Source organism: Zootoca vivipara, chromosome 11 (genome assembly GCF_965207765.1).
Source record: "Zootoca vivipara chromosome 11, rZooViv2.hap1.1, whole genome shotgun sequence".
Lineage (NCBI taxonomy): Eukaryota > Metazoa > Chordata > Lepidosauria > Squamata > Lacertidae > Zootoca > Zootoca vivipara.
The window spans coordinates 18,045,603-18,071,581 of NC_142594.1; the positions used below are offsets into that span (position 1 = coordinate 18,045,603).

At 44.8% G+C, this 25,979-nt stretch overlaps 2 protein-coding genes across 4 annotated transcripts in view; one reads left to right on the top strand and one right to left on the bottom strand.

Annotated features, from left to right (window-relative positions):
- The first annotated feature begins 80 nt into the window (after window positions 1–80).
- NKIRAS1 (NFKB inhibitor interacting Ras like 1) lies at window positions 81–11,425 on the top strand. Of its 2 annotated transcripts, XM_088653764.1 has the most exons (4): window positions 81–389; window positions 3,089–3,206; window positions 4,838–5,079; window positions 11,088–11,425. In XM_088653764.1, the coding sequence occupies exons 2-4, from the start codon at window positions 3,113–3,115 to the stop codon at window positions 11,325–11,327; spliced, it is 576 nt and encodes a 191-aa protein (XP_088509890.1). In that variant the 5' UTR covers window positions 81–389; window positions 3,089–3,112; the 3' UTR covers window positions 11,328–11,425. The 2 variants fall into 2 exon arrangements, with proteins under 2 accessions (XP_088509890.1, XP_034984930.1); XM_035129039.3 differs by lacking the exon at window positions 81–389 and having other exon boundaries at window positions 2,976–3,206.
- A 5,488-nt stretch (window positions 11,426–16,913) lies between these two features.
- The window catches only part of UBE2E1 (ubiquitin conjugating enzyme E2 E1), a 57,864-nt gene continuing 48,798 nt past the window's right edge, over window positions 16,914–25,979 (bottom strand). The window contains exons 5-6 of one of the 2 annotated variants that reach the window (XM_060280664.2): window positions 19,281–19,428; window positions 16,914–17,883 (exon numbers count right to left, since the gene is read on the bottom strand). In XM_060280664.2, coding sequence (XP_060136647.1) covers window positions 17,786–17,883; window positions 19,281–19,428 — 246 coding nt within the window. In that variant the 3' untranslated portion in view covers window positions 16,914–17,785. The remainder of the gene's footprint in view (window positions 17,884–19,280; window positions 19,429–25,979) is intronic. The other variant, XM_088653763.1, reaches the window with a different exon arrangement.

Below are 25,979 nucleotides of genomic sequence, written 5' to 3' on the forward strand. Positions count from 1 at the left end.
CCCTGACGTCCAAAGAGGGAGGAGGGGGGGGAAAGGGCTGCGCTCAGGTGGCTGCTGGGAAATGTAGTTCAAGAGGCCACGTGTCTTGGCAGGCGTGGAAGAAAACGCCGGAGGGATCGCCGCCCTGTCTGCTCGTTCCGCAGATTCCTGGATTCCTGTTAGGAGCAGTGTCTACCTTATATTTCCCGGAAAGTCATGTAATTTCCCCTGGAAACACTTCCCCTTAAGTGCAAGCAATACAGAGATAATGCTTTAGCAGTGCGCTCTGGACACGCTCAGAGGAACTCTCACCTCTACTTTTTTCTTTTTTCTTGTTTTGTTTTTTTGCAGCTTCCAGGGTTGAGACTTGGCATTGAAAAAAGGGGTCGTGTCTGCCTTCTTAGTTCAAGGTGAACTCGAAATTCATCCCGGTTTGAATTGTTGTGTGTGTTTTTTGTGAATTAATTTTCATCTGCTTCCAGTGGTCCCCTAAATAAGTTATAAATTTTTCCCATTCTTTATTGAAGTTTTTATCTTCTTGGCTCCTGAACTTTCTGGTCGATTTTGTCATTTCGGCATAGTCCCAACAGCTTGATTTGCCATTCCCCTCTGGTAGGAACTTTCTCTTCTTTCCATCTCTGGGCTAGTAACATCTGTGCAGCTGTTGTTCCATACATTAAAAGTCTCTTCTGCTCCTTTGTGATGTCAGTACCTACAATTCCTAATACCGGGTTGAATAGTTTTTGAGGGTTAGAAGGCAGTGGTAAGCAGGATACACAGCAGCACCCTCTTTGTGCTTAAAATAACGATTTGGGATTATGTATTTTTTTTCACGGTTACAGCCTATCCTTCCAAGGAACAGTTAACTCTGTTTCGTTCTCACAATGACCCTGTGAGGCAGGCTAGGCTGAGAGTGCAACTCACCAGAACCGTTTTTCCTATTGGGCTTACTGGCACGCTGCACCAGGGCGCTGGCCTCTTAGGGGCGCCACAGTCAGTGGGGGGAGCTGTGCGGCTTTGTCGGCGGCCTCTCCTTTCCCTGAACGCCCACCAGTTGCGCCTCACCAACCATATGGCTGGCAGGCGTGCAGCTTCCTTCCCAAGCCTCCGCAGGAGGAGAGCGATCCCCGCAGAGGCTTGGGAAAAGGTCAACAACTCTAGGAGGGGGGCGCTGGAGGGATCTTTGAACCACGGCACCGGATATGCTTAAGACGGCCCTGCAACGGAGCTGCACTCATCTGGTGAGCCTGATGGTGAAGGTGGGATTGAAACCCAGTTTTTGTGATCCAGGCCCAACAATCTAACCAGCACACACACCAACTATGGGGCAGATAAAAGGGTTTTTGTGCATTGCTTATGGTAAGGGAAGTCTTGTGTTTCTTTTTCCCCTCTTCTTTTTTTTGTTAAATAATTTTTATTAATTTTCAATTACAAAAATCCAATATGCGCCATATTATATTAATATCAAATAGCAATACCAATTCAAATACAAATCAATTACATAGTCAATTATAAATGTTGTGTGACTTCCCACGTGCTGTACTTCAAGGTCTGATTCGCCTCCAGACTATTGCTCAATCCTAATACAATCCATTCTTGATAAAAAAACAACAACCGTTATACCACAGCTAGCCTTATGTTTGTGTTTCAATGAATCTCCTTGAAATCAGGTGGGAGCGCCCTGTTTTGCTCTCTTGCACGTTGGCGGTTGCACGTCAGTTGTACACATGCAAAATAGTCACGGCCTGTAGTCTTTTATTAGTCTGTTATTGTCCGATACCTGACAGTCTTTGCAACAGAAATAATCCATTTTTTCGCCACTATCGCACCCTTAATCTGATGTCTGTGCACATGCAACCCCTTAGAAACAGAAGGGACCCCTATTCCTTTGGGTAACCGCCGTAGTTCAGTGTTAGCACACATGCTTGGCATGTAGAAGGTTAAATCCCTGGCACTCCTAAATTGGACTGGGAAAGGCCCGTGTCTGAAACCGCTGCCATTCGTTGGCTGGTTCCCATGTTCCAGTATGCTGGAACATGGCTTACCTTGACTGCAGCTGCATCGCTCCTCAATGGGCTTTTGAGAAGAGCAGCATCTGAACCTGGGGTCGTACTGTATTGGCTCGAATATAAACCGCACCCGCAAATAAGCTGCACCTTTAAAATTCGGGGGGGGGGGGGAGGCAATACCCAAATACAAGCCGCTCCCTTAAAATTGAAGAGAAAAAGAAGAAAGTCAATTAGATTCAGGGACTAAAATAGTGATTTTATTTTTTCATAGGTAAAGGTAAAGGGACCCCTCACCATTAGGTCCAGTCGTGATCGACTCTGGGGTTGCGCGCTCATCTCGCATTATTGGCCGAGGGAGCCGGCGTATAGCTTCCAGGTCATGTGACCAGCATGACAAAGCCGCTTCTGGCGAACCAGAGCAGCACACGGAAACACCGTTTACCTTCCCGCTGTAGCGGTTCCTATTTATCTACTTGCATTTTTGACGTGCTTTCGAACTGCTAGGTTGGCACGGAGCCAATTTAAGCCTTTGATCTTGCAAGCCCTCAAAAGTCGCTGTACAATCACAAAAATCGCAAATCGCTATTCAGTTGCTACAATTCCGCAGGCACTCACACCCGTAAATCATAGCACCATAAATGCAAAAAAATAATAATCAATACTGCACTGTAAAGTACAGGGAAAGCGATGAATGGCATTCGAATTAATTACACAACAGTCTTGAGCTCGCAAACCAGCAAGAAAACATTTTTTGTTCTGTTTTAACGTATGTCTGTTTCAGCAGCGATATCGTAAAAGCCAATTTTTGTAAGGTTGTGAATTTAAGCCACACTTTAACTTTTCACTGTCAGAATTTGGAAGGGGGGGGGGAGAGTGCGGCTTATATTCAAGCCAATATGGTAGTTAAGGTCTCTCCTCCTTGGCCATGACTTGTTGGACATACCTTGGCTAAGGTAGGAGAGACTTCGGCTGAAACTGCTGCACTGACCTGGCAAGCCTGTGACCTCCTCCTCGTGTGTGTGAATGCAGCCACGCTCCAATGGTGGCTTCTTGCTGGACGGTAATTTGTAAATGCCGTTGACCTTTTGTGGTTTGGACAGGATTGCTCCGCAGCCTGAAAGAAGATGGGGAAGGGCTACAAAGTGTTGGTTTGCGGAATGGCCTCGGTGGGGAAGACCGCCATTCTGGAGCAGGTCCTCTATGGCAACCACGATGTGGGTAAGAGACGCATGTCGTTCCCCTTCTGCCTTTTTCAAAGACGCTTATAGGTGTTTATAGGTTTCTTATTTAACAAATAATCCGAAACAATAATCATGGCACGGCTAGGATGGCACCTGTAAAACGGTTCTCAACGTTGCTTGTTGATGACGAGTAGCAGATTTGTTGCTTGTCAAAATGTGTGCCAGTCACAGAAGTGTGTGCCAGCCAGTGTACAAGCACAAATCGGAGGACTATTCCTTCCCGGTTGTTGCTTCTTGCCTCGGCGTGTCCATCTGTCAGGACGTCTCCTTAGAATAAATAGCCTTGGGCAGGGGATTTTGCAGGACTGTAGGAAAACACTGGCCCTGGGAATGTACATTTTGGTTTCCTGATTTCAGGGGAAACCGAGCTTGTGGGAAACCTGAATGGGAAAACTGGAACACAGATTTTCACTCCCTCTCCTGTAGATGTACAGCCCCCGAGGGCACACATTTCATTTTCTTGTATAGATGAATAGCTTCCACCCACTCCTTTTGGGGAAAAATAACAATAAAGAGTGCTGCATTTGAGGATACAGTTGAAGAAGGGGCAAGGCGGGGACCGCATGGCAGGTTGAGGAGAGAGGAGGAAGGGTCCTCTCACCAGGGCCACGTAGGACAGGGAGGGGGAAATTGTGGCCCTCCAGATGTGGTTGAACACCTGTTCCCATCAGTCCCATGTAGCACGGCCAAGAGTCGGGGATTTTAGAGTTAAAGGTCCAGCAACATGTGGAGGAGTGCAGGCTTTGCATCTCTGACATAGCTGGAGGTGGGATAGATCCACTCATTGGAAGGACAGAGAATATGTTCACATTAACACGTTCCAGGCTGCATTTGCATGGAGTTTATTGCACCAGAGAGGAGATGGGTATCTCTTGACCCAATGTGCATGGCATTTTTGGTTTCCCCACCCCTGCAACCCCACCCCTCAGAAATCCTGCTATTCATTCACCTGCCCTTGTGTGTGCTTATCCACACCAGCATGACATAGCTGTTAGGGTATGTTCGCATTACGGCTTATTTCACGTCCAGTTTTCTAATCGGATTGAAGCTGGTTTGAGGGAGAAAAGGCATCAAACAGCAGTATTTGCCAAGAAACTATAGGGGGGGGGGAGAGAGAGAGACACCTTTTGCAGTTAGTACCAATAATATGAGTCTTGAGCAGGCACCCCCAAACTTCGGCCCTCCAGATGTTTTGGACTACAATTCCCATCATCCCTGACCACTGGTCCTGTTAGCTAGGGATCATGGGAGATGTAGGCCAAAACATCTGGAGGGCCGCAGTTTGGGGGTGCCTGGTCTTGAGTAAGTGCGTACTTGTTTGGCCGTAAGCCACAACAGTATGAAGGTGTTCCTACCAAATACAAAACCGAAACAAAACAATTGCTTGTATAGATGCACCTTTTGAGAATTTGTCCAGGCCAGAGCTGATTACAAGGGGAAGCGAGTCATGATTTGATCGGTAGGAAACAGGGTGTCAAAACCCCATACAGTTACTATTCATTGAAACATATTTTTTTCGGGGCGCAAGGGAAGCAGCTTTGGTGCGCAATATGTGTTTTTGAAAGTGTTCTCTAAGAACTCTGTTTCTCCTTTTTTTCAAAACAATAGGTGAAGAATGCAGTGCAACAAGCGAAGACGTGTATGTGGCTTTGGCTGAAACGGACCGAGGAGTGAAAGAACAGTTGCGCCTGTACGACACCAGGGGGGTGCAAGAAGGAGAGGAGTTCCCCAAACATTATTTCTCCATCGCAGACGGCTTTGTTCTCGTCTATGCCGTGAACAGCCTGGAATCCTTCGAAAGAGCTGACTGGCTCAAGAAAGAGATTGACAAGTGTAGAGACAAAAGAGAGGTAAAACACACACACACACACACACACACACACACACACAAACACACACTGATCCCTTCAGTCGTGTCTGAGATACGATAATGAGAACATGATGTACGAGGGAAAATGAGCTCCTCACCTAAAAAGCAGGTTTTCCAAACAACTTACTTACCTGCAGATAATGCAATTTTACATGTGTCGGGGGTCAGCGTAGTTGTGTGCAGAGATGGGACAGGAGTAAAAGGCCTCTGCTATGTATAATGCCCTTGTAGGAAGCAGCAACGGTGTCACTTGCTCTGCCGACCAGCATTTTTTTTTTATAGTCTTTTAGTGTCTCTCCTTTCACATTAGATGTGTGTCTCCTTTGCAAAGGGTAACTGCCAAGTTAAAAACAAGGTTTCATAGTCACAAGGCTTAATGTGAGCTGCTGTCACGGTCCGGTCGGCGGGCGTCAGGACCAGAGGCAAGATGGAGGTGCAGAAGCAGGAACAGGTGCAGGGCTGAGGGTCCAGTAGCAGGCAGTCGCAGGGTCAAGGAGCAAGGCAGAGACGAAGGTCCAAGGAGCAAGAAGCAAGGGGAAAGCTCAAGGAACAAGAAGCAAGGCGAAGGTCCAAGGGTCGAGGAGCAAGGCGAAGGCAAAGCAAGGGTCCAAGGGTCGAGGATCCAGGCCTCGGCAAGGCAAGGGTCCAAGGAGCAAGGAGCAAGGCGAGTGGTTGTAAAAGGTTCTTAAAACCCGCCGTAACTATTTCCTTGTTAGTCTGTTGCGTCAGAAACAACTTCGAGTCTTTGTGGAATTGTAAACAATTAATCCATTTATTAAGGCATAAGATTACTGTAATCCACTTTTTTGGGGTGGGACACTTGTAAACACACTAAGCAGTGAGGTCACAGGGAAATGAAATGCAGAAAGTACAGGCGGTGCTAATTACGTAATTAACAGAAGTCATTCACACAACGTTGGCTGATAACAAATGGTGAGACACCTTTACGCCATCTTTCCTTGCAAAAGAAGAAGCGTGGTATAATGGTTAGAGCAGTGGTTCCCAACCTTTTTTTGGCCATGCCCCACCTGATGCCCGCCCTGTGACATATAATTCTTATTATTCAAAAAGTGAACTCCTATTCATGTGGAGGAAGCCTAAAAGGCCATTCACTGTTAATAACTCATTCTCGAACTGCCCCCCCCCAATCAAATTGCACCCCTTTTGCCCCACACTGGTAATTACGGGTTGTTGCAGGGGTGCCAACTTGAATAAAATATTGGGGGGGGGCAGGTTTCAAATCCCCTCTCAGCCACGAAGCTCACTGGATGACCTCGGGTCAGTCACCCTCTCTTAGCCTAACCTACCTTACAGGGTTGTTGCGAGGATTAAATGGGGAGGGGGAGGAGAACCACGGACACCGCCTTGAGCTCCGTGGAAGATAAAGATGCCCTCTAAATGTCGTAAATAAATAAAAACGGACTGGAAGTTCTTTTTGCCTTAATCTGTAACCTTCTGCCATAATCTGTAAGGTTAGTCTGTAAGGTGCCGAGGAAAAGTGTCAGGATAAAAACTATTATAACAGTAATACTAAGGTAATGGATTTAATCAGGGTTTTTTTTTAGGGGTTTCACCGCGGCTACTAAATCAGACCCTTCACAGGGAAATGGCTTCATCAACGTTTGCTAATCGACTGCTGCAACTCAGCAAGCTGAACAATATCACCTACGCAGGGCTCTGTGTATTTTCCTGCAATAAATTCTATTTGTAAAGAGAGAGCGAATCCCTAATGGATCTCTTAACTAAGTGCCTGTAACAAAAAGGAAAAAAGAAAAAAGGAAGCATTCATCTGGGGCCATTTAAAGCAAGTCAGCACAAGACTGCAGTTATGTAATGTTTGGCTGTTGTCAGAGCAAAGTTCTTACATAACTCAGGGCTTGCCGGTTGCATCAATTAAGGTTGCATTGGAAAGAGGCCTTTGCTACCTTTTCATGGACTCTTAACATAGGTAGGAGTCGGAGGTGTTCTCCTTTGATTGTATATCCTAAAGCGAGGAAGTGGATTCTCGGCAATCCCCGAAAATGGGACCTGCCTGCAGCGTTTCTGTTTCATCACTGCAAATTTCATAGCGTTCCTGACTTTGACATACAGACCACAAGACTCAGTGAAGTTAAGGGAAGTTGCTGTTGTTGTTTAGTGGTTTAGTCGTGTCTGACTCTTCGTGACCCCATGGACCAGAGCACGCCAGGCACTCCTGTCTTCCACTGCCTCCCGCAGTTTGGTCAAACTCATGTTGGTAGCTTCGAGAACACTGTCCAACCATCTCGTCCTCTGTCGTCCCCTTCTCCTAGTGCCCTCCATCTTTCCCAACATCAGGGTCTTTTCCAGGGAGTCTTCTCTTCTCATGAGGTGGCCAAAGTATTGGAGCCTCAGCTTCAGGATCTGTCTTTCCAGTGAGCCCTCAGGGCTGATTTCCTTCAGAATGGATAGGTTTGATCTTCTTGCAGTCTATGGGACTCTCAAGAGTCTCCTCCAGCACCGTACATCAAAAGCATCAATTCTTCAGCGACCAGCCTTCTTTATGGTCCAGCTCTCACTTCCATAAATCACTACTGGGAAAACCATAGCTTTAACCATAGTTTTTAATGTTTGATTTCTGTATTTTAATGTTTTGTTGGAAGCCGCCCAGAGTGGCTAGGGGAACCCGGCCAGATGGGCGGGGTATAAATAATAAATTATTATTATTATAGCACAGATAATAATAATAATAATAATAATAATAATAATAATAATAATAATAATAATAATTTATTATTTATACCCCGCCCATCTGGCCGGGTTCCCCCAGCCACTCTGGGCGGCTTCCAAAAAAACAGAAATTCTAAAATACAGAAATCCATCAAACATTAAAAGCTTCCCTAAACAGGGCTGCCTTGAGATGCCTTCTAAAGGTCTGGTAATTGTTGTTCTCTTTGACCTCTAGTGGGAGGGCATTCCACAGGGTGGGTGCCACTACCGAGAAGGCCCTCTGCCTCAGTGTCAGCTGTTTGAAGGGGCTTTAATTTAGCCCCCACTTTTCTTTCTCCCCAAACAGTTGATTTGTGGTATTGCAGATTCTCTCACCAGGGCTATCTATGGGCGGTCCTCAATGGTGCACACATATGTTGCTGGACCAGGGCGAGTCATTAAAACCAGGCTATTAATAGGTCAGAAAAGTGAAACAGATTGTTATTAACAGCACGGTAACTGCCTTGTTTACTACGAAGTTTCTTTCCTAATCCATTTACATAATTGGTTGTCATAGCAGTGCTGTTTAGGATCCGGCTTCCTAATTTGACTCTGCATGTTGCATCAAGGAACCTGGAAACACAGGCTGCTTCTCCTGTGAGCAAGTAATCGACTGAGTCATCTTGCTGCACAGAAAGATCCCTTGTGATCCCCCTCCTCTGTTTTAACCATGAGGCAGAATAGATTTCTTTCTTTCTCTTTTTTAATGTTAGCGGTTTGAAATGTATTTGCATTCCCGTGGGGTTCGTAGTTCGGCACAACAAAGGACGGAACCAGTCGTGAATACCCTTTAATCTGTGGCCGCAATTCAATGCAGCTCAAAATCAAAACCGTACACCGACCGTGGAAAAATTCAAATATTGTTAAGGCAGTTGATGTTCAACAATGTCTCTGTTTTTTCACCTTTAGAAGAGAGAATAGGTTGTTTGAATAGTGCCATGTATTCTACTTCCTGATTCCTTAGATGCAAATTCAAAGAACAGTAGGGATTTGATAAAATAACCAGGAGCAAGGGAATAATCTTAAAAACCAACAAGAGAAGCAAATTGTGAAAAGTGAACAGCTACTCTCTTACCCTGGTTCTTTTGAAGTTTTCCCCGAAAGCCTGCCTTGTCTCGGCACCTGTAGCGAACATTGCTTTTTAAATGCAAAAGCAACCATGGTTGCTAGAAACTTGCTACTAATTTATTTCAATAATTTATAATTAGAGAATTATTAGAGAATTATAATTAGAGACATTAGAGAATTTTATTTCAATAATTTATATGCTGCTTAGTTATAATTAGAGTGATGTATAGTAAGAAATTCGATCCAATGTTAATAAAAATAATTTAATATTACAGTGGTCCCCCGACTTACGAAATTTCAAGTTACGAATAAAAAAAATGGCTGCACACTTACGTTTTTTCTGACATCCGAAAGGAAAACCGTTGCGGGTTAGATTGGGTTTTCTCGACTTACAAATTTTAGATGCGGTTTACTCGACTTACGAATTTTTCCGTTTCTAATGCATTCCTGTGGGGAACCGCTTTTTTTTACTTACAAACTTTTCGACCTACGAATGTGCATTTGGAACGGATTAAATTCGTAAGTCGAGGGACCACTGTATAAAATTAAAATTCAGGTAAAAAAATTGCTGGCATTAAAAAGGGTCTTCGTAAGTTATATAATATCCCTTTTTGATCTCCCAGATTTGCACAAAACCAGAAAAGTGCACAATCAATCCCTTTTCACAGGGAATGCTGGGAATTTTAACCCAGAATTCTTTGGAGGAAACTATGACTGTTTAAAGTGGAATCGTGGCACTCTAACTGTTGTTTCAGTGTTGCCTTGTTAGAACTCGGTAGGGAGGAGGCTGGGGACAAGGGTAGAATTACTCATCTCTGGCGCCACCTACTGTTGACCTCCCTGCCTTCTCAGTCCCAGTGGCGCCAGCCATGACTGTAATAAGGCAAATAGGGAGAAGGGAAGGCAGTTTAGAAGAAGCCAAAGTACATCACTAAAGGAAAGAACTGGGGGAAAGAAGATCCCAAAGAAAAGAAAAACAGCAGCAGAACTGCAGAGAGAAGATGAAGCAGAGAACAAAGCAAAGCTGAGAACTGGAGTAATCACTTTAGGAAAGAAAAGAAGAATAACTAACTTTGCAGTAAACTGGCAAGATGTGGGTTGATAACCAGCCGGGAACAATCTCAATTACAACTTGCTTCAAAACCAGCCACAATGCAGTCAGCGCTGCCATCGTACTTTGGGGCAGATGTCAGAGACCTTACTCAGCAAAATGAGCAGGCGGGGCCCCAAAACGCAACAGGGCTGCCTTATCACAGGCTGAGGGAAGTGATCACCTTGTCATCTTACAAGGAGATGGGGGAAAACATTCAGTCCTAGAGTCTTACATAACTGCAGAGCTGAACACACCCAAAGCCTTTGGCAAGCCTGTGTTCTGGATTTGGTGTGGTCTGCCTGAATGATCTTGTAGCTCATAGCAACATCCCTATGTCATGTTTCGTAGGAAAGAAGAGCCGTATTTAAATACTATAATTTAACATGCTCACCCCTGCAGGTTTCCTGGCCGCTATTTATTTCTGGGCTTGCAGCCGCTTGTATTTTTCGATAGTCCACAGCATGCAAAGGATACTTTTGCACAGGCAATCTTAGTCACTGGGCTTTAGAAATTAGGAGCAATTCCTTGCTTCTCTGACATCTTGGGCTCCTCTTGAAACCTAATACCATCTCAGTAGCGTCTGACCTTTTTTTTTTAAGCAACAGATTACATGGATTGATATATGACAGGAGTAGCCAATTTGGTGCCCAGCAGATGTTGTTGGATTACAATACCCATGATCCCTGACCATTGCCAACAACTTCAAGTGTTGTTGGACTACAATACCCATGATCCCTGATCATTGCCAACAAGGTGTTGCTAGGCTACAGTAACCATTGTCCTTGACCATTGCCAACAGCATCAGCTCTAACTTGCAGCGCAGCGGACAGAGGTGATGGGATTTGTAGTCCAACAAGATCTGGAGAGCGCTAAGTAGCTTACCTGTGGTATACAGATTCCATCAAGGGCAGCACCTTAGAATGAAAATGCAATCCGACCCATTGGTCCATTGAGCTAAATGTTGTCTCCTCAGAATGACTGGAGGTCTCATGGGAGAGAGAGAGCAGCTTTACGCTCCTTGACTGTACCGGATGCCAAGCCTGTGCTTTGCCACTGAGCCTCTCTGCATTTCTGACGGATTGCTTCCTTCCTTTTTTCAGGGCTCTATTGTTGTCTTAGGCAATAAAGCTGACCTGGTGGAGGAAAGGCAAGTCGAGGCGGCCGTGGCTCAGCAGTGGGCCAAACTCGAGAAGGTGAAGCTGTGGGAAGTGACGGTAACGGACGGAAGGACGCTGGCAGAGCCCTTCGCCGTGCTGGCGAGCAAACTCTCTCAGGCCCAGAACAAGTCGGCTTTCCCTTTGCCCGGGCGGAAGCCCAAAGGCAATAACGATGACAGCTGAAGGCCAGTTCAACCAGGGAGGAGTGTCTTGAGGGTTGTGCTTTACGCTGTTCCTTTTGTGCTTTCTCAGCTGCTTGCAGTAAACTTGTGTATGCAGTTTCTCGGCTGTCGTTTCTAAAGGGGATGAATAGCCCCCTTAAAAAAAAAAAGATGTACCCAAACAAGCTATAGAAATACTTGCACACCTGCCCAGAATGAAAGGGTGTGCAGGATGGAGGAAGAGGGACTGAGAGAACCCGATGGACAGCAAGCCATAAAATATTGTGACTGAAAAAGATGGGGGAGGGTATGGATGCTCGCCAGTCAATTGCACACCTAGAAAAATCTGATTAAGAGCGAGCCGTTTGCAAATGCTCCATTCTCGCAGGGCAGGCCTCTCACATCCTGTGTATACTAATAGTGAATTCATACTTTGATCCTGCATGTTTTTGTGGCCAAAATCGGTGCACGAGATGGAGGCATCAGAAGCCTCAGGAGAATCCCGAGAATTGCAAAAGTGGAGGGGGAAAGAACATTTTTTGGGGGGGATTAGGTGTAGTGAGGAGTGAGAATGTTTAGTGGGCATGAAATGCTATCTGCTATATTGGGTTGAGGGACAGAAAATGGGAGGAGATGGAATGGAGGAAAGGGCATGGCCAGCTCAGGAGTATTTAACATTGCGACCTTTTGTTGCAGATCCAACTTGTTTGTTTTATAACGCTTATCCTGGACTAGAGGGACCAGATTTTCACAAGGCAGAGTCAAGCACACATAAAAACAGTCGGGGAGTACTTAAGCAAGCAGTTGCTCTCCTATAGGGCAGCGCAGGTGAGAAAAAGAGCCATTCTTTAGTAATAAGTCATTTATAAAGGGTTCATTTATTAGCCACTCTTCAGCATAAGATTCCCAGGGGAGCGAACAGTTTTAAGTAGTAGCAGGTACGATAGAAGTCCATATAAAACATTAAAAGCAAAAAGAAGAAGCAGCAGCCATAAAATCCAAGGGATCCAGAAAAACAAGTATAAAAAGTTAATAAAGCATGGTGGAATACCTGAGCAAATAAAGTCTGAAAGGGCATAAAAGATGAGTTGGTTTGGAGGAGATACTCCTTTCTGCGATCACAAAGAAGCCTTTCCGCAGTCACCACCCTCCTGACTTCAGATGGTGCTTCCAATGAAGAATGAAGAATTTGTGCAGGAGGTCTTTCAAATAAGGCGGTTGTCCCAAGCAATTACTTTCTAAGTAATGACCATCACTTTATTTTGTGCCCAGATGATGCAAGCACCAGGTGTTTCCTAAAGTATGTCCCAATTAGCAACCTAGCATTTGGACCTAACCGGAGTTTCCAGGAAATCTTCAAAGACAACCCTAAGTATCATGTATTGCAGTAGTCCAGCCAAGAGGCCAACGTGTGCCTAAGCTGTCTAGGAGAAATCACAAGAGGGTGTGCCAGTCTTCAATGACAAATAGAAGGCAGCTTAGAGGTGTCCTGTTAAAATAACTTGCTTTTTGCCTTTTCAGAATTTAGTAAAGCCTCCCTTGCTGGCATTCTGGGATTGTTGAGTTAGTCTTCTCATTTCTCGGGTCACCCTTTCAGAATGCAACATCTCAGTGTGCTTTGGTTCTTATTCCTGTGAATTTACCTCTAGTACCCCAAAAGGGTGAAGATCTAGAAATTCTAAACTGATTAAAATATTGGCCAGTTGATTTTTTTTTAAAGTGTATTTCCTTGTTCAAGTGGTCATCAAAAATATTTACTATGTACCTAGTGAGTGTGACTGGAAAAGAATATCATCACTTAAAGATTGAATTGGCAATTTTCTGGGAGTGACCAAATTATTGGTGTATTCTGCTAGAAACTTGCAAGGTTGTCTGTTGCAGCTGAGAACTACAGTTCCATCTCCTCCAGGTCCTGTTAGCAGTTTTTCTAAGGATACCAAGCCTTGAGTTGTGATCTACTTTGCTTTCCCTTTTATTCTGTTAAGCTTTAAGGAAATCCCCTCTATTTGAAAGTGGTCCTTATTTAGGTATGTGTTGTCCCACCTGCTTAACAGTTTCATTCAAAGCATTGTACCAAATTCCTTTTGTCCCATTCTCCATGTTCCAATAGTGTTGCAGCTGATGATTTATTTGTTCCGAGTGGAAAAAACCAGGATTGGAGTTTGAATGAATGAATGAATGAATGAATGAATGAATGAATGAATGAATGAATGAATGAATCTGTCTGTCTGTCTGTCTATCTATCTATCTATCTATCTATCTATCTATCTATCTATCTATCTATCTATCTATCTATCTATCTATCTATCATCTATCTATCACCTATCCATTCATCTGTCTGTCTGTCTATCATCTATTCAGTCATCTCTCTATCTGTGTGTGTGTGTGTGTGTTGCATTCCACATTTTCAATGATCCCACATCTCAATATCTTAAAAAAAGGGGTCGCATCAAGTGACATTTGTACTACATGATGGAATTCTCAAAGCACGAGACACAAGCTGTTAGCATAAAAAGTCAGATTCCAGTACATTGGAACTTAGGCAAATCCTATATGCACAGCTGTTCTATCTCACCCATGTCACATAGGTGGATATACCCTCTACTCAGCCTCCAGAACCAGTGGTGCCCCTCTTTTTCCTGTTTGCCAATTTTTTCTGCTCTGGAAGAGTGGAAACATAACACAGGTGACTTTCAATGTATGTTGAATTTGCAGCAAAGCAGCAACACACTCCTATATATATGGAATGGTGACCAATTCATACTGTGGGCCAATTCATAGAATCGTGGAATTGTAGAGCTGGAAGGGACTCAGAGGATCAACTAGTCCAACCCCAATGCAATGCAGGAATACGCAGCCGTCCCTTATGGGGATCGAACTTGCAACCTTGGCTTCTAACCAACTGAGCTATCCAGTAATTTATACTGTACTTCCAGACCAGCGAATAACCCAAGTGCTGAAATCTCCCACTCCTAATTGTCTGAACTGGCTCTCAGGGTCAAAGAAGGTTCTGATATGTTCTGCTGTTCAGTTTGTGCTCTCCTTACAGCTCTGGCCCTTGGTGAAAATGCATGTATGAAGCAGGAAAGAACCACACAAGTAACAAGGAAGCTGCAGCACACTCCTATTGCTCCCTAACAAATTGTCTACTGTCTGCTTCCTAACGTAACAGGAAAATCTCCTTTTCTCCTTAACTTGGCTACAACGGCTTCTTTTAAAATTGGTTCAGTGCTAGGTTGGGCGCCTCCAACTTGCACTCAAACAAGACCCTTCTTAGCTTCTTGCCTCTTGATTGATGAGAAGTAGATTAACAGGAACACTTTGGAGAATCCAGAGGCTTTACTGAGAAGCAGAAAAGGCAAACCAGCCACGTAATGCTGCAGCTTAAAATGCCAGCGTTGTTTTAGGCTGCATTTAGAGAATTCTCCTTTCCGAGACACGGGAAATAATGCCACTGCGTCACTCAGCACTCGCTTAAGATCTCATTTGGTGTACTCCGTTCCGCTAACTTGGAAACAACTCTTTTAAGAATTATTCAGAGGCTAAAAGCGGCTGGAGGAAGTGGGGTTGTTTATCATAGAGAAAACAGGGTGTACTGACACATCTCAAATATTTAGAATGCCTGCTCAAGAATAAATACACCAAGCACCAATGGCTTGAAACCTCAGGGAGGTTGTTCCAATGACAAACTGTTAAGGAAGTTCCGATTGCAAAAGGCAGCTAAAAGCAGGTGATCAAACCTTTAGTAGATCTGCAAAAAGGTGTGACAGATGAGTGTGCTAGATGTGAGACTGACAGCCTTCAAAGGCCCTGAGGTTTAACTACACAAACCATTCAGTGCTTCCAGTGTTACTTTTGGCACGGTGTCGGTTTGCACAAAAGGGAGTCACTGTGGCCCGAAGTGTTATTTGTAACTCTCTAACTATCACCTGTGCGCTCAAGATTGAGCAGTCGAGTTCTAGATTCACAGCTTTGAATGTCTTAAGATGCTGCCCAGAAGCAGTAGCAACCAGGAGCTGTGAGCCCATCAGGGGTACATCACCCTTACAGATAACCCGTTCCAGTTTTCCCAAGGCAAGGGAGAATGATATGAAAACGGCACTGCTTTGGAGTTGATGTTGGGAAGAGCTTTAAATATAGAGCTTACTGGTTTTTAAGAGGAGCAGGGCAATTTTGCAGCAGGGGTCAGTACTGGCTCTAATTCTGGATTTGGCCTATCGAACTTTTGCTGTCTCTACTTCAGAGCTGTGCTCCTCCTAAACAATTCCTCTTCCCCTCGCTACTGCTTCTGGGATCTTCCTTCACCCAGAAGTGTTCCAGTTAGAGCCAGGAGCCAAATTCAAAAGCCTCCCATTAGAGCTCCCCTCTCCCAAAACCACAGATATTTACATATTTACAGCATGCAACAGGAATACTAACACCCAGCTACTCCAAAACGGAGAAAGTGACAGCATTATCTGACAGAGGCACACAGTCAAAGCAAATTTCCTGATAGGCCTATGCTGCTGCTGTTTAAAAATTTCAGTCGTTTTAATAATTGCTCTGTACTGCTTTTAATTGTTTTTTTTAATGCTTCTGTACACTTCCCTGGTATTTTATGAGAAGGCTATATACTTTCAGGCAGTGCTTTTTCTTCTTAAAAAAATATGTTTAGGGGTACTCTCATTTTCCTATTCATATTGAAATCCTGCCCCTCAATGAGGCCAAACTTAGATTCACAAAATGTTCAGGGGTCTGCGTCCCCCCCAGAAAAAAAGCACTGCTCTCAGGCATAATTTCTAAAAAGAACATGTGCCGAGTTGGAGACCCTACGCCTTATTGCCTTTAGATTATAAAATTTGATGCAGAGGTGTAACCCGGGGAGTGGGCAGGGAGGCTGTGGCTCCTGGGTGTGCGTTTTTTTGGGGGGGCACAATTAGGCGCCCCACAACAAGCACAGAGCCCTGGCAGGTGGGTTGGTCTAGTGGGCAGGTGGATGGAGGTAACGGGCAAGGAGTCTGTCGGAGGCGGGCTCAGTTCACCCTCTGCATGCGCCCCCCCCCAGCTGCCCAGTCCACCAGGGGGGCACAACACTTGCCCTACCCCAGGCGCCGGCAACTAATACGACACTGCTCATTTCCTGTGTGGTGTTTTTCTGTCAGAATATACAGTGGTACCTTGGTTCTCAAATGCCTTGGTACTCAAAACAACTTGGAACCGAAACGCTGCAAACCTGGATGTAAGTGTTCTGGCTTTTTCGGAAGCCAAACGTGCTCCGTTTTTAGTGTTACGCTTCCGATTTGAGTGCCACGCTTCTGTTTTGAGTATATGCTGAAGTTTGTCTGCTTTTGCTATTTATTTTGCGGCTTTTTTGTTTTGTTTTTGTGACTGTGTGGAACCCAGTTCAGCTACTGATTGATTGATTGTGTGACTGCCGTACATTGTTTTTTGCTTTCATTTTATGGATCAATGGTCTTGGTAGATAGTAAAATTCATGTTAAATTGATGCTTTAGGGGTTGTTTTTAAAAGTCTGGAACGGATTAATCCGTTTTGCATTACTTTCTATGGGAAAGCATGTCTTGGTTTTGGAATGGACTTCCGGAATGGATTAAGTTTGAGAACCAAGGTACCACTGTACTAACCTTTATTTCAATTACACAGAAGGAGAGGTGGATGATTTTTTTTGTACATATTTTTATTAGCACAGTAACAAATGCAGACTTAGGTAGCCCACAACATACAACCAATCCACTGAGTGACTCCTATTTCACGCCTTACAGTTAAACAGCTTAAGGTATTTCACTACAGGTTGCCCTAAGTCCTAGTTAAAACCTTTTGTTTTCACAAAGGTTCACTTGGCATAGAAAAATGAATATACATGAACTACTTCCCCTGTTCTAGGTGAGGCAACAAAACAGCCACAGACCTCGTAATTCAAACCAATGAGATGGCTGTCTTTTAAAAGGGATCTGTTAAATACCAAATTCTCCCACCTCCCATGGGGGAAAAAAAGAGAGAAAATATTCCCAACATCTTTTTACAAAATAAAACCAAACTAAAAGGGAAGAAGCACATAGCGAGTCTTCTTGAAAGAACTTTTACATAAATGCCAAATATATGTACCTGTACAAAATTAAGCTGTTTTTAATCTTTTACCTATCACAAGTTAACCAAACGCGCGCCCCCCCCCTCCAATCGCCAAAGTAGTTTACATTCTTCTTGGTGCTATAATTCAGAGCTACTATTGCTGAACTAATGACAGTCTTAAAATATGCTATTCCCCATTCTAGCTGACTACTGTAGCAAGATACCTTAAGTTACAACAACAAAATCTTAGGAAATCAAAGACTGAATAAAATCTGTTATAGAAATACCCTACTCTTTTCTCAGTTCCTCCCCTCTCCCTCCCCCACCCCCTGTGTCCCCACCCCTTCAAAATCATAAGCAGCTCTTTCCATCACAGACGATTTAACGCAAGGGTTGGAGAAAAAAAATCCAGTTTATGTAGCATATCTCTTCGTCCACTGTCTGGCCATTCTGTCATGCTCTGCTCTGTTAGTCATATATTGAGTGGCAATACTTCCAACCAGGGGGTCAGCTGCAAAGGGAGAAAGAAAATTCCAGCTCATCATTGATCTTTGGGGCAGGAAAGAAAAAGGAAATATCACAAGAGAAGAGATTAAATCCAATGGGGACTTCAGTAACTGAACTAAAGTTTTAGTTGCAATTATTATTATTTTAGTATTTATACCCCGCCCATCTGGTGGGTTTTTTCCAGCCACATGTAAGGCCTACTGAACCCTGAAAACTTATTTCTTAGTAATTATGCGTAAGAACAGGCTTTTGGTGTTTCTACAGATACAGCACACCTCTAATATTTGTTCAAAACAAAAGAGATTTGCACCTCGAAAGAAGGAATCTTCTTGTATTCTTGCACACTTAGTTCATTAGAGGTTTTTTTTTAAAGATTCTTTTGCTGCTTCTCAATCCATGGACTATTTTTTTTTGTACTGTATCAAACATACGCAACTCTTGTCATTGTGAATTTAGAATTCTAAATTTAGAATTGTTCGGAATATTTCAGGTTCTAAATGTGTGTATTTCAGATTCTGCAGTCAGATTTTGCAGTCAGTTCCTCTCCCCCCCCCTAAAAAAATGTTTAGGGGTACTCTCATTTTGACTCAAGAAAACCACCGTTTTATAGTTAAAATTGGGGAAAATAAATACAGCAAATGGACAAAAGTACAAAGATTCACAAAATATTTAGGGGTATGCGTCCCCTACTACTTGTCAAGAAAGTGGTTCCTAATATAGTAACGTGGTAAGTCATGGCAAATGTTGATGTTAGAATGATTTGATGGACGCCAAAGTGAATGTCTTCCATGTGGAACTGTTCCATCAGAATTCATCAGCTGCATCTACACACCTGTTTTACTTGAATAAACCCAAAGCAGGTATTTGTGTAACTGATCTGAAGGTAAAGGGTAATGGCAAAGGGACCCCTGACCGTTAGGTCCAGTCGTGACCGACTCTTGAGGGAGCCAGCGTACATCTTCCAGGTCATGTGGCCAGCATGACAAAGCCGCTTCTGGCGAACCACACGGAAGCGCCATTTACCTTCCTGCTGCTGCGGTACCTATTTATCTACTTGCACTTTGACGTGCTTTCGAACTGCTAGGTTGGCAGGAGCTGGGACCGAGCAACGGGAGCTCACCCCATCGTAGGAATTCGAACCGCCGACCTTCTGATCGGCAAGCCCTAAGCTCCATGGTTTAACCCACAGCGCCACCTGCGTCCCGATCTGAAGGTAGAACCATAGAACCATGTATATATATATATTCTGAAAAGCATGTGTGGAACAATGTAAGTTATTCAATCTGAAGCCAATTTGCAAAAAAATGGAAACTAAAATGAAAAAAGAGGAAGAAGCTCTGAAGCTAATCCTGCTGCAGAACAGAGATTCTCTCACCCACTGCCCCGTTTCAGCTGCCTTACCAGGGTTGCAGTCTGTGAGAAGTGAGCAGATGGAAAGAAGGACTTTAGAAATGGTTAACGCTGGACTCCAGTTGTCTTTTAAGATGTCCAGGCAAATCACCCCTTGGCTGTTAATGTTACAGTGATAGATTCTTGTCCGAAAGGTAACCTGCAAGAGAAAAAAGAACACACACACACACACACAAATCAATGGTTATAGCCCCTTCAAAAATGACCCAGCCATAAATAGCTTTCTGTCTGGGATTTTCCAGACAGGCCCTCTAGCATTTCTCTCATTAGAACTCAAGCACTGAGTTTCTCGGTGATAGTGACTATCATATTGCCTCCATGTGTGTGTGTGTGTGTGTGTGTGTGTGTGTGTGTTTTGTTGCTGCTCACAGAGAAGCATTCTCTTTTTAATGTCCCGCTATAGCCTTTAGTCAAACAGGGTTCTTCCTAAGACCAAGGACTAAAAACAAATCCACGTTCCATGATACCTCCAAGTTTATCTCAACAAAGCACTATCAGTTCTTAGATTTTATGTTCATGGGTGAGTGAATATAGTTAAAATGATTTATATGGTGCTGGAGGAGACTCTTGAGAGTCCCATGGACTGCAAGAAGATCAAACCTATCCATTCTGAAAGAAATCAGCCCTGAGTGCTCACTGGAAGGACAGATCCTGAAGCTGAGGCTCCAATACTTTGGCCACCTCATGAGAAGAGAAGACTCCCTGGAAAAGACCCTGATGTTGGGAAAGATTGAGGGCACTAGGAGAAGGGGACGACAGAGGACGAGATGGTTGGACAGTGTTCTCGAAGCTACGAACATGAACTGCGGGAGGCAGTGGAAGACAGGAGTGCCTGGCGTGCTCTGGTCCATGGGGTCACGAAGAGTCGGCCACGACTAAACAACAACAGCAAAATACAGGGACTACCGCTTGCCATCTCAACTAATTATTTCCGCCAAACTGACACAATGACAGGCTTTTGTTTTTTTGAGGTCTGCTAAAAGACAAAGAATTTCATATGCTAAAAAGCAGCTGCCTACACAGCAGGGTAAATTTCATTTCCTCCCTACCTATCATTCTGTTTCTCCTAATCTTCCAAGCACTTAAGACAGAGGCGCTCTCAACAGCCCCAGGCAAGAAGGTTTTTGCTCGAGCTCTCCAATATGCATGCATTTATGAGCAAAACTATTTTAAGAGTGTTTTTTTCCCTTTTCTTTCAGGAAAAATTCCCCCCCTTTGACCACTGTAGCAGCGAGGGCTAAATGCAGGACACTGGCCCTTGTACAAATCACTAATCTGTCTTGATCTATTGTTAAAAACAGAATGTCATCTTCAAAGTTAGATTAGCAGGCATTTCCACACTGCTTTGGCTACTGCGTTAATAAGACTTGTCTTTTAGTAAATTACAAAAAAGGGGGGGGGGAGATGCTGCCCCAAAATAATAATGGCTGCGCAATCAACTTAAGCATCTCTTAACATACATCTGTTTGGACCTGATGTGCGAGGCATTTCTACACTTGCTAAAATGGTTAATTTCTTCAAAGTTACACTTATTCTCTCAATAGCACCCCACCTGGCTTTGTCTCTAGAGAAGAATCATAACACAGAGACTCCTCAGTAGTTTCCTCCACATTCAGTTTCAGGAGACTACTGGGGGTCAGCGGAGAGCCCAGGAGATTGGGACAAGGGCTGTCACAGAGCCCCAGAGCCTAGCGTCTGGCAACTTCCTCTGGAAGGTGGTACTGGGGCTCAGGAGGAGGTGCAGACCCTTGGGGCTGCTGAAAGGGCTAGGTTTCCAGAGAAAGGGCTGCAGGGGGCGGGCTAAGGCACTCTCAAGGGGGAGGCTCCAGAAGATACAGCACCAGTTCCCTCAGCTGAGCAGCTCTAGCAGAGAGGACGCTCCACCAGCGCCCTCACCCCAACAGAGAAGGGGGTAGAAGAGGAGGGAGCAACAGAGGAGGTTTAGGGTGCCCAGGGGGCTATGCTGGAGGAAGTCACGATGGAAGGTGCTTCCGGATTCTGAATCAGAATAGTACAGTCATCCTTTTTGATGCTGTCTTGTACATATGTATATAATAAAACCCTGTAAAAACCAAGCACGGGGTTTGGGGCTGCTTACTCGTGAGGAAGCAACCAGCACCATTACACTCAGCCTAGCTAAAAGTATTACAGTAAATCCGTTGATGCAGTTCTGATAGTCCTGCTTTGCTGGAAACACTGGAATTTGGACTCTACTCTTATACACCTGTATTGGGAGCTGTAAAGTAAATTTGGGGTGACTGGAAAGATGCCAAATGAAGAATCAACCTCATATAGGCCAGGCTGTGAATTCCCCCTGGCTCACTCGGTGCCCGGGTTCATTCTGAGCAAGCAGGCCCTAAATAAAATGGGAAGACAGGCGAACTAATGCCAGTGTACTGGAAGAAGCAAAGATCACCAGTGTTGAAGCGATGATTCTTCAACATCAACTTCGCTGGACTGGTCATGTTGTGTGGATGCCTGATGATCGTCTTCCAAAGCAACTACTCTATTCCAAACTTAAAAATGGAAAGCATAATGCTAGTGGTCAACAAAAGAGGTTTAAAGGCTTTCTCAAGGCAAATCTTTAAAAATGTAGTATAAACACTGACAACTGGGAAACGCTGGCCTGCAAGCGCTCCAATTGGAGAACAGCCTTTACCAAAGGTGTCATGGGCTTTGAAGACACTCGAACTCAGGACACAAAGGAGGAATGTGCTAAGAGGAAGGCACGCTTGGCAAATCCTCACCGTGATCAACTCCTGCCAGGAAACCTATGTCCCCACTGTGGAAGGACGTGTGGATCCAGAATTGGCCTCCATAGTCACTTACTTACTTACTAACTCACTCATTTTAAAACCGTGTTTATGGAAAACAATTTTACTTGGCTACGAGTGATCGCCAAAGGAGAAGAAGAAATAAAATACACACAACTTGGATTTGACATGCTGTATTAGTGCTTCGTTAAGTGACTGGCTTTTATGTGCTTCGAAAGCCCGGCTCTCTAACCTATACAAAATGACTGGGTAATAGAATGTCTACAATCAGCATCCGAAGCGTGACAAAGTCCCAGACCTGCTCCTTATTTTCCAGGGAAAATCCTGGATCTACAGAAGCCGTCCTGGTTTCTGATTTGATCCCAGAATGTCCCGCTTTTCCTTAGGACATCTCTGTTTTCACTGGAGAAATGTTGGGCGCTTAGGAGTTATGCAAGCCCCGAGCCAAGGAAATAGGTAACTATACAACCTTTAGAAGACATCTGAAGGCAGCCCTGTATAGGGAAGGTTCTTTTAAAAAAATGTTTTATTATGTTTTTATATGTTGGAAGCTACCCAGAACAGATGATGGTGGTGACTGAATAGAACACCCCTATTTTCTCCTGAGAATTGTTGGAGGGTTATGTATTATAAATGGGAAACAGTTACAATAGGCGCTTCTAAAATTCATGATTTTGTGACTTCAATACATGCAAATGGGGACAAAGTCTCTGGGTTCCTGCTACCCCCTACTTTCCTGAAAAATCCCCCGACTTTCCTGAAATACAGACCCTGCCCACATGGATCTCTGCTGAAGTGATTACTGAACTCTGCTCAAAATAGTGGAATTAAGTTTCATGTTTTGAACCTGGTATAATTTATGGAGCTATTACTAGTCTAATGGTTTTATCACCAGTGTGAGAACTATTATTCTTCCTTGGAAACTAATTAGAATGGTCACAAGAATAAGGCCGAGCATCTACATTTATGGCGAGCTGCTGCCCTCTTGTGCCAACTGTCTTTATTACACCAGATTTACACAGGTTTAAAAGGTGCACTGGGATTGCTGCAGCAATAATCGATCGTTACTTTACTTTCCTCCGTTTCCGAGGCCGCAAAAGAACAACCATGTAACTTACAGTGCACCACGATGCCTCCTGCAGACAGTTGCCTGATTAAAGAACAGAAATTGGTAACCTTTTGCCCCAAATGTCAATTTCCATGGGAGAATTTCTCATTGGACATTTCATGCGCACTTTTCATTTTATCTGCCACATTTTACCACGTTCTTCCTCGAGAGCAGGGTGCATGACTTAATTTGTGCTCAGTTTCTGAAGCAGCTAGTCTACCTAGGGGTGACAAAGTACAGAAATTGGAAGGCCGGGTAGAAAAGCGTGTCTACCCACAAGAGGAACACTTAACTGTGTGTGGACTCAGACTGAGGCACACAAATACACACGCCTATAACTATACATCTGTATCTGTATCTATGCATGACAGGCTGCATTGAATTTGGAGCACTCAGCAGATTCCTGTCTTAAGATGATCGTGATCAGCTGAATATGGGATCCCTTCCAGCCACACCAGCTGCTGCAAAGGTGGAGGGGGGGGGGGAAATTACCGTATTGGCTCGAATATAAGCCACACCCACAAATAAGCCGCACCTTTAAAATTGATTGGGGGGGAGAGAAAAAAAATACAATACATTTGCTGCTTCTTGGGGGGGGGAGCCACACTGCCTTGCTGCCCATAAGGTCGTGAATGTAAGCCACATTTTAAGTTTTCACAGTCAGAATTTGGGAGGGGGCATGCGAGTGTGGCTTATATTTGAGCCAATACGGTAGTATGAGGAGCAGAATTGGGTGGGTAGTAAGAAGCCTGTTTGTTTCCCTCTCCCCTCCACTAACTGCATGCAAAACGCCTGGTTTGCAATAAGTGGAGAAGTGTTATGTAACTCCAAACACATGTTTCAAACTCCACAGTGGGAAAAGCCTTGAGTTTTTGTGGAGTGAGATTAAAGCACTCAGGTCTCTCCTACTTCTGCATCCCGCCCTCCCCCCCCCCGCAAGAAAAAGCCCCTGTAAAAAAAGCGTGTGACTGTCTGTGTGGAGGGTGTGTGTGTACTGTAACATGCATGTAACACAATTTGGTCCTTAAAGGCTTAATAAAGTAAATCATCAAACCATCATTTTTAGCACGCAGGGGGCCACCTAAGTTGTATAATTTGGCATCTGAATGATTGGCATTAGTAATTGTATTATAATCTGGCATTGTTATAATGAGGCTGTGATTGGATTATTGTAACTGATAACCAATTTAAATTATTATCAAAAATAAAACCATCTAATTTCTGATTTAAGTTTAGCGTTTCCCCCTGTGTTTAGGTCCACCCAGGGTCGATTCATTTGGAGTCAGAAGATACAAGGTATAAGCAGGGGTGATTAAATCATTTGTTCAAAATTTACTTATTTCTGTCTTGAGACTCAGCTAGATTAGTAAAGAAAAAACACTTTATATGAATTATAACACAGTGACACCAGATGGCGCTGTGGAGTCTTGTCTTTCGCCAACGGGATTTCCCTTTATGAAGTTTACAACATGTTTAACCGAATCACTTTTTTGATGTGTCTAGATCCAACCTTGGTTTCTGCAGTATGGCAACATCCCTGGAAGGTTGCAGAAGGCCGAGGAAAAATCTACACAGAAAACTATTTCAGTGTCACACGTGGAATACTTCCCGTCTCACGTAGCAGAAGACATTTGTGTGAGAATTTAAGAATTCCGATTTAGAACAAATTGGGGTCGGTAGCAGAATACAGCAAAGTTTATAATCCAGTATTTCGTTAACCAAGAGGACACCAGAAAACATTAATGAAATTACCGTGTTTCTCCCAAAATAAGACGTGCCTATAAAATAAGCCATGGCACGATTTTCTTGAAGAAACAAAATATAAGACATACCCCAAAAATAAGCCGTACTGGGGTAGTGGTGGGAGCAGGTCTGGATGGTGGGAGCAGGTCTGGAGTAAAAGGAAGATGCCTGTCCTTGCCGGAACCGCCACGTGGAGCTCAGACCGAGCGGGAGCCGGCGAAAGTCGCAGCACCCCGACCCAGTGGTATCCGGCAAGGGTAGAGGCGCGCGCTGCGCCGCGCCCTGGCCCCGCGGTAGCCGGCAAGGGCAGAGGCGCGCGCTGCGCTGAGTCCGGCCCCACGGGAGCCGGCAAGGGCAGAGGCGCGCGCTGCGCCGAGCTCCGACCCCGCGGGAGCCGGCAAGGGCAGAGGCGCGCGCTGCGCTGAGCCCCGGCCCCGAGGGAGCCGGCAAGGGCAGAGGCGCGCGCTGCGCCGAGTCCCGGCCCCGCGGGAGCCGGCAAGGGCAGAGGCGCGCGCTGCGCCGAGTCCCGGCCCCGAGGGAGCCGGCAAGGGCAGAGGCGCGCGCTGCGCCGAGTCCCGGCCCCGCGGGAGCCGGCAAGGGCAGAGGCGCGCGCTGCGCCGAGTCCCGGCCCCGCGGGAGCCGGTAAGGGCAGCGGCGCGCGCTGCGCCGAGTCCCGGCCCCGCGGGAGCCGGCAAGGGCAGAGGCGCGCGCTGCGCCGAGTCCCGGCCCCGCGGGAGCCGGTAAGGGCAGAGGCGCGCGCTGCGCCGAGTCCCGGCCCCGCGGGAGCCAGTAAGGGCAGAGGCGCGCGCTGAGAAGATCAAGGACTCAGCAAGAGCCGCAGTTGCATAACTCTGACTGTGAAAGCTCTGTAAGGATACCAGCCCAGTTGTTGTACCATACTTAATATTAAAAAAATAAGACATCCCCTGAAAATAAGCCGTGGTGTGTTTTTTTGGAGAAAAAATAAATATAAGACGTGTCTTATTTTAGGAGAAACACGGTAGGATTAACTAAAAATTTAAAAGCCTTTTGCTAAATTAGGTCTTTCTTAACTGAGTAAATTCT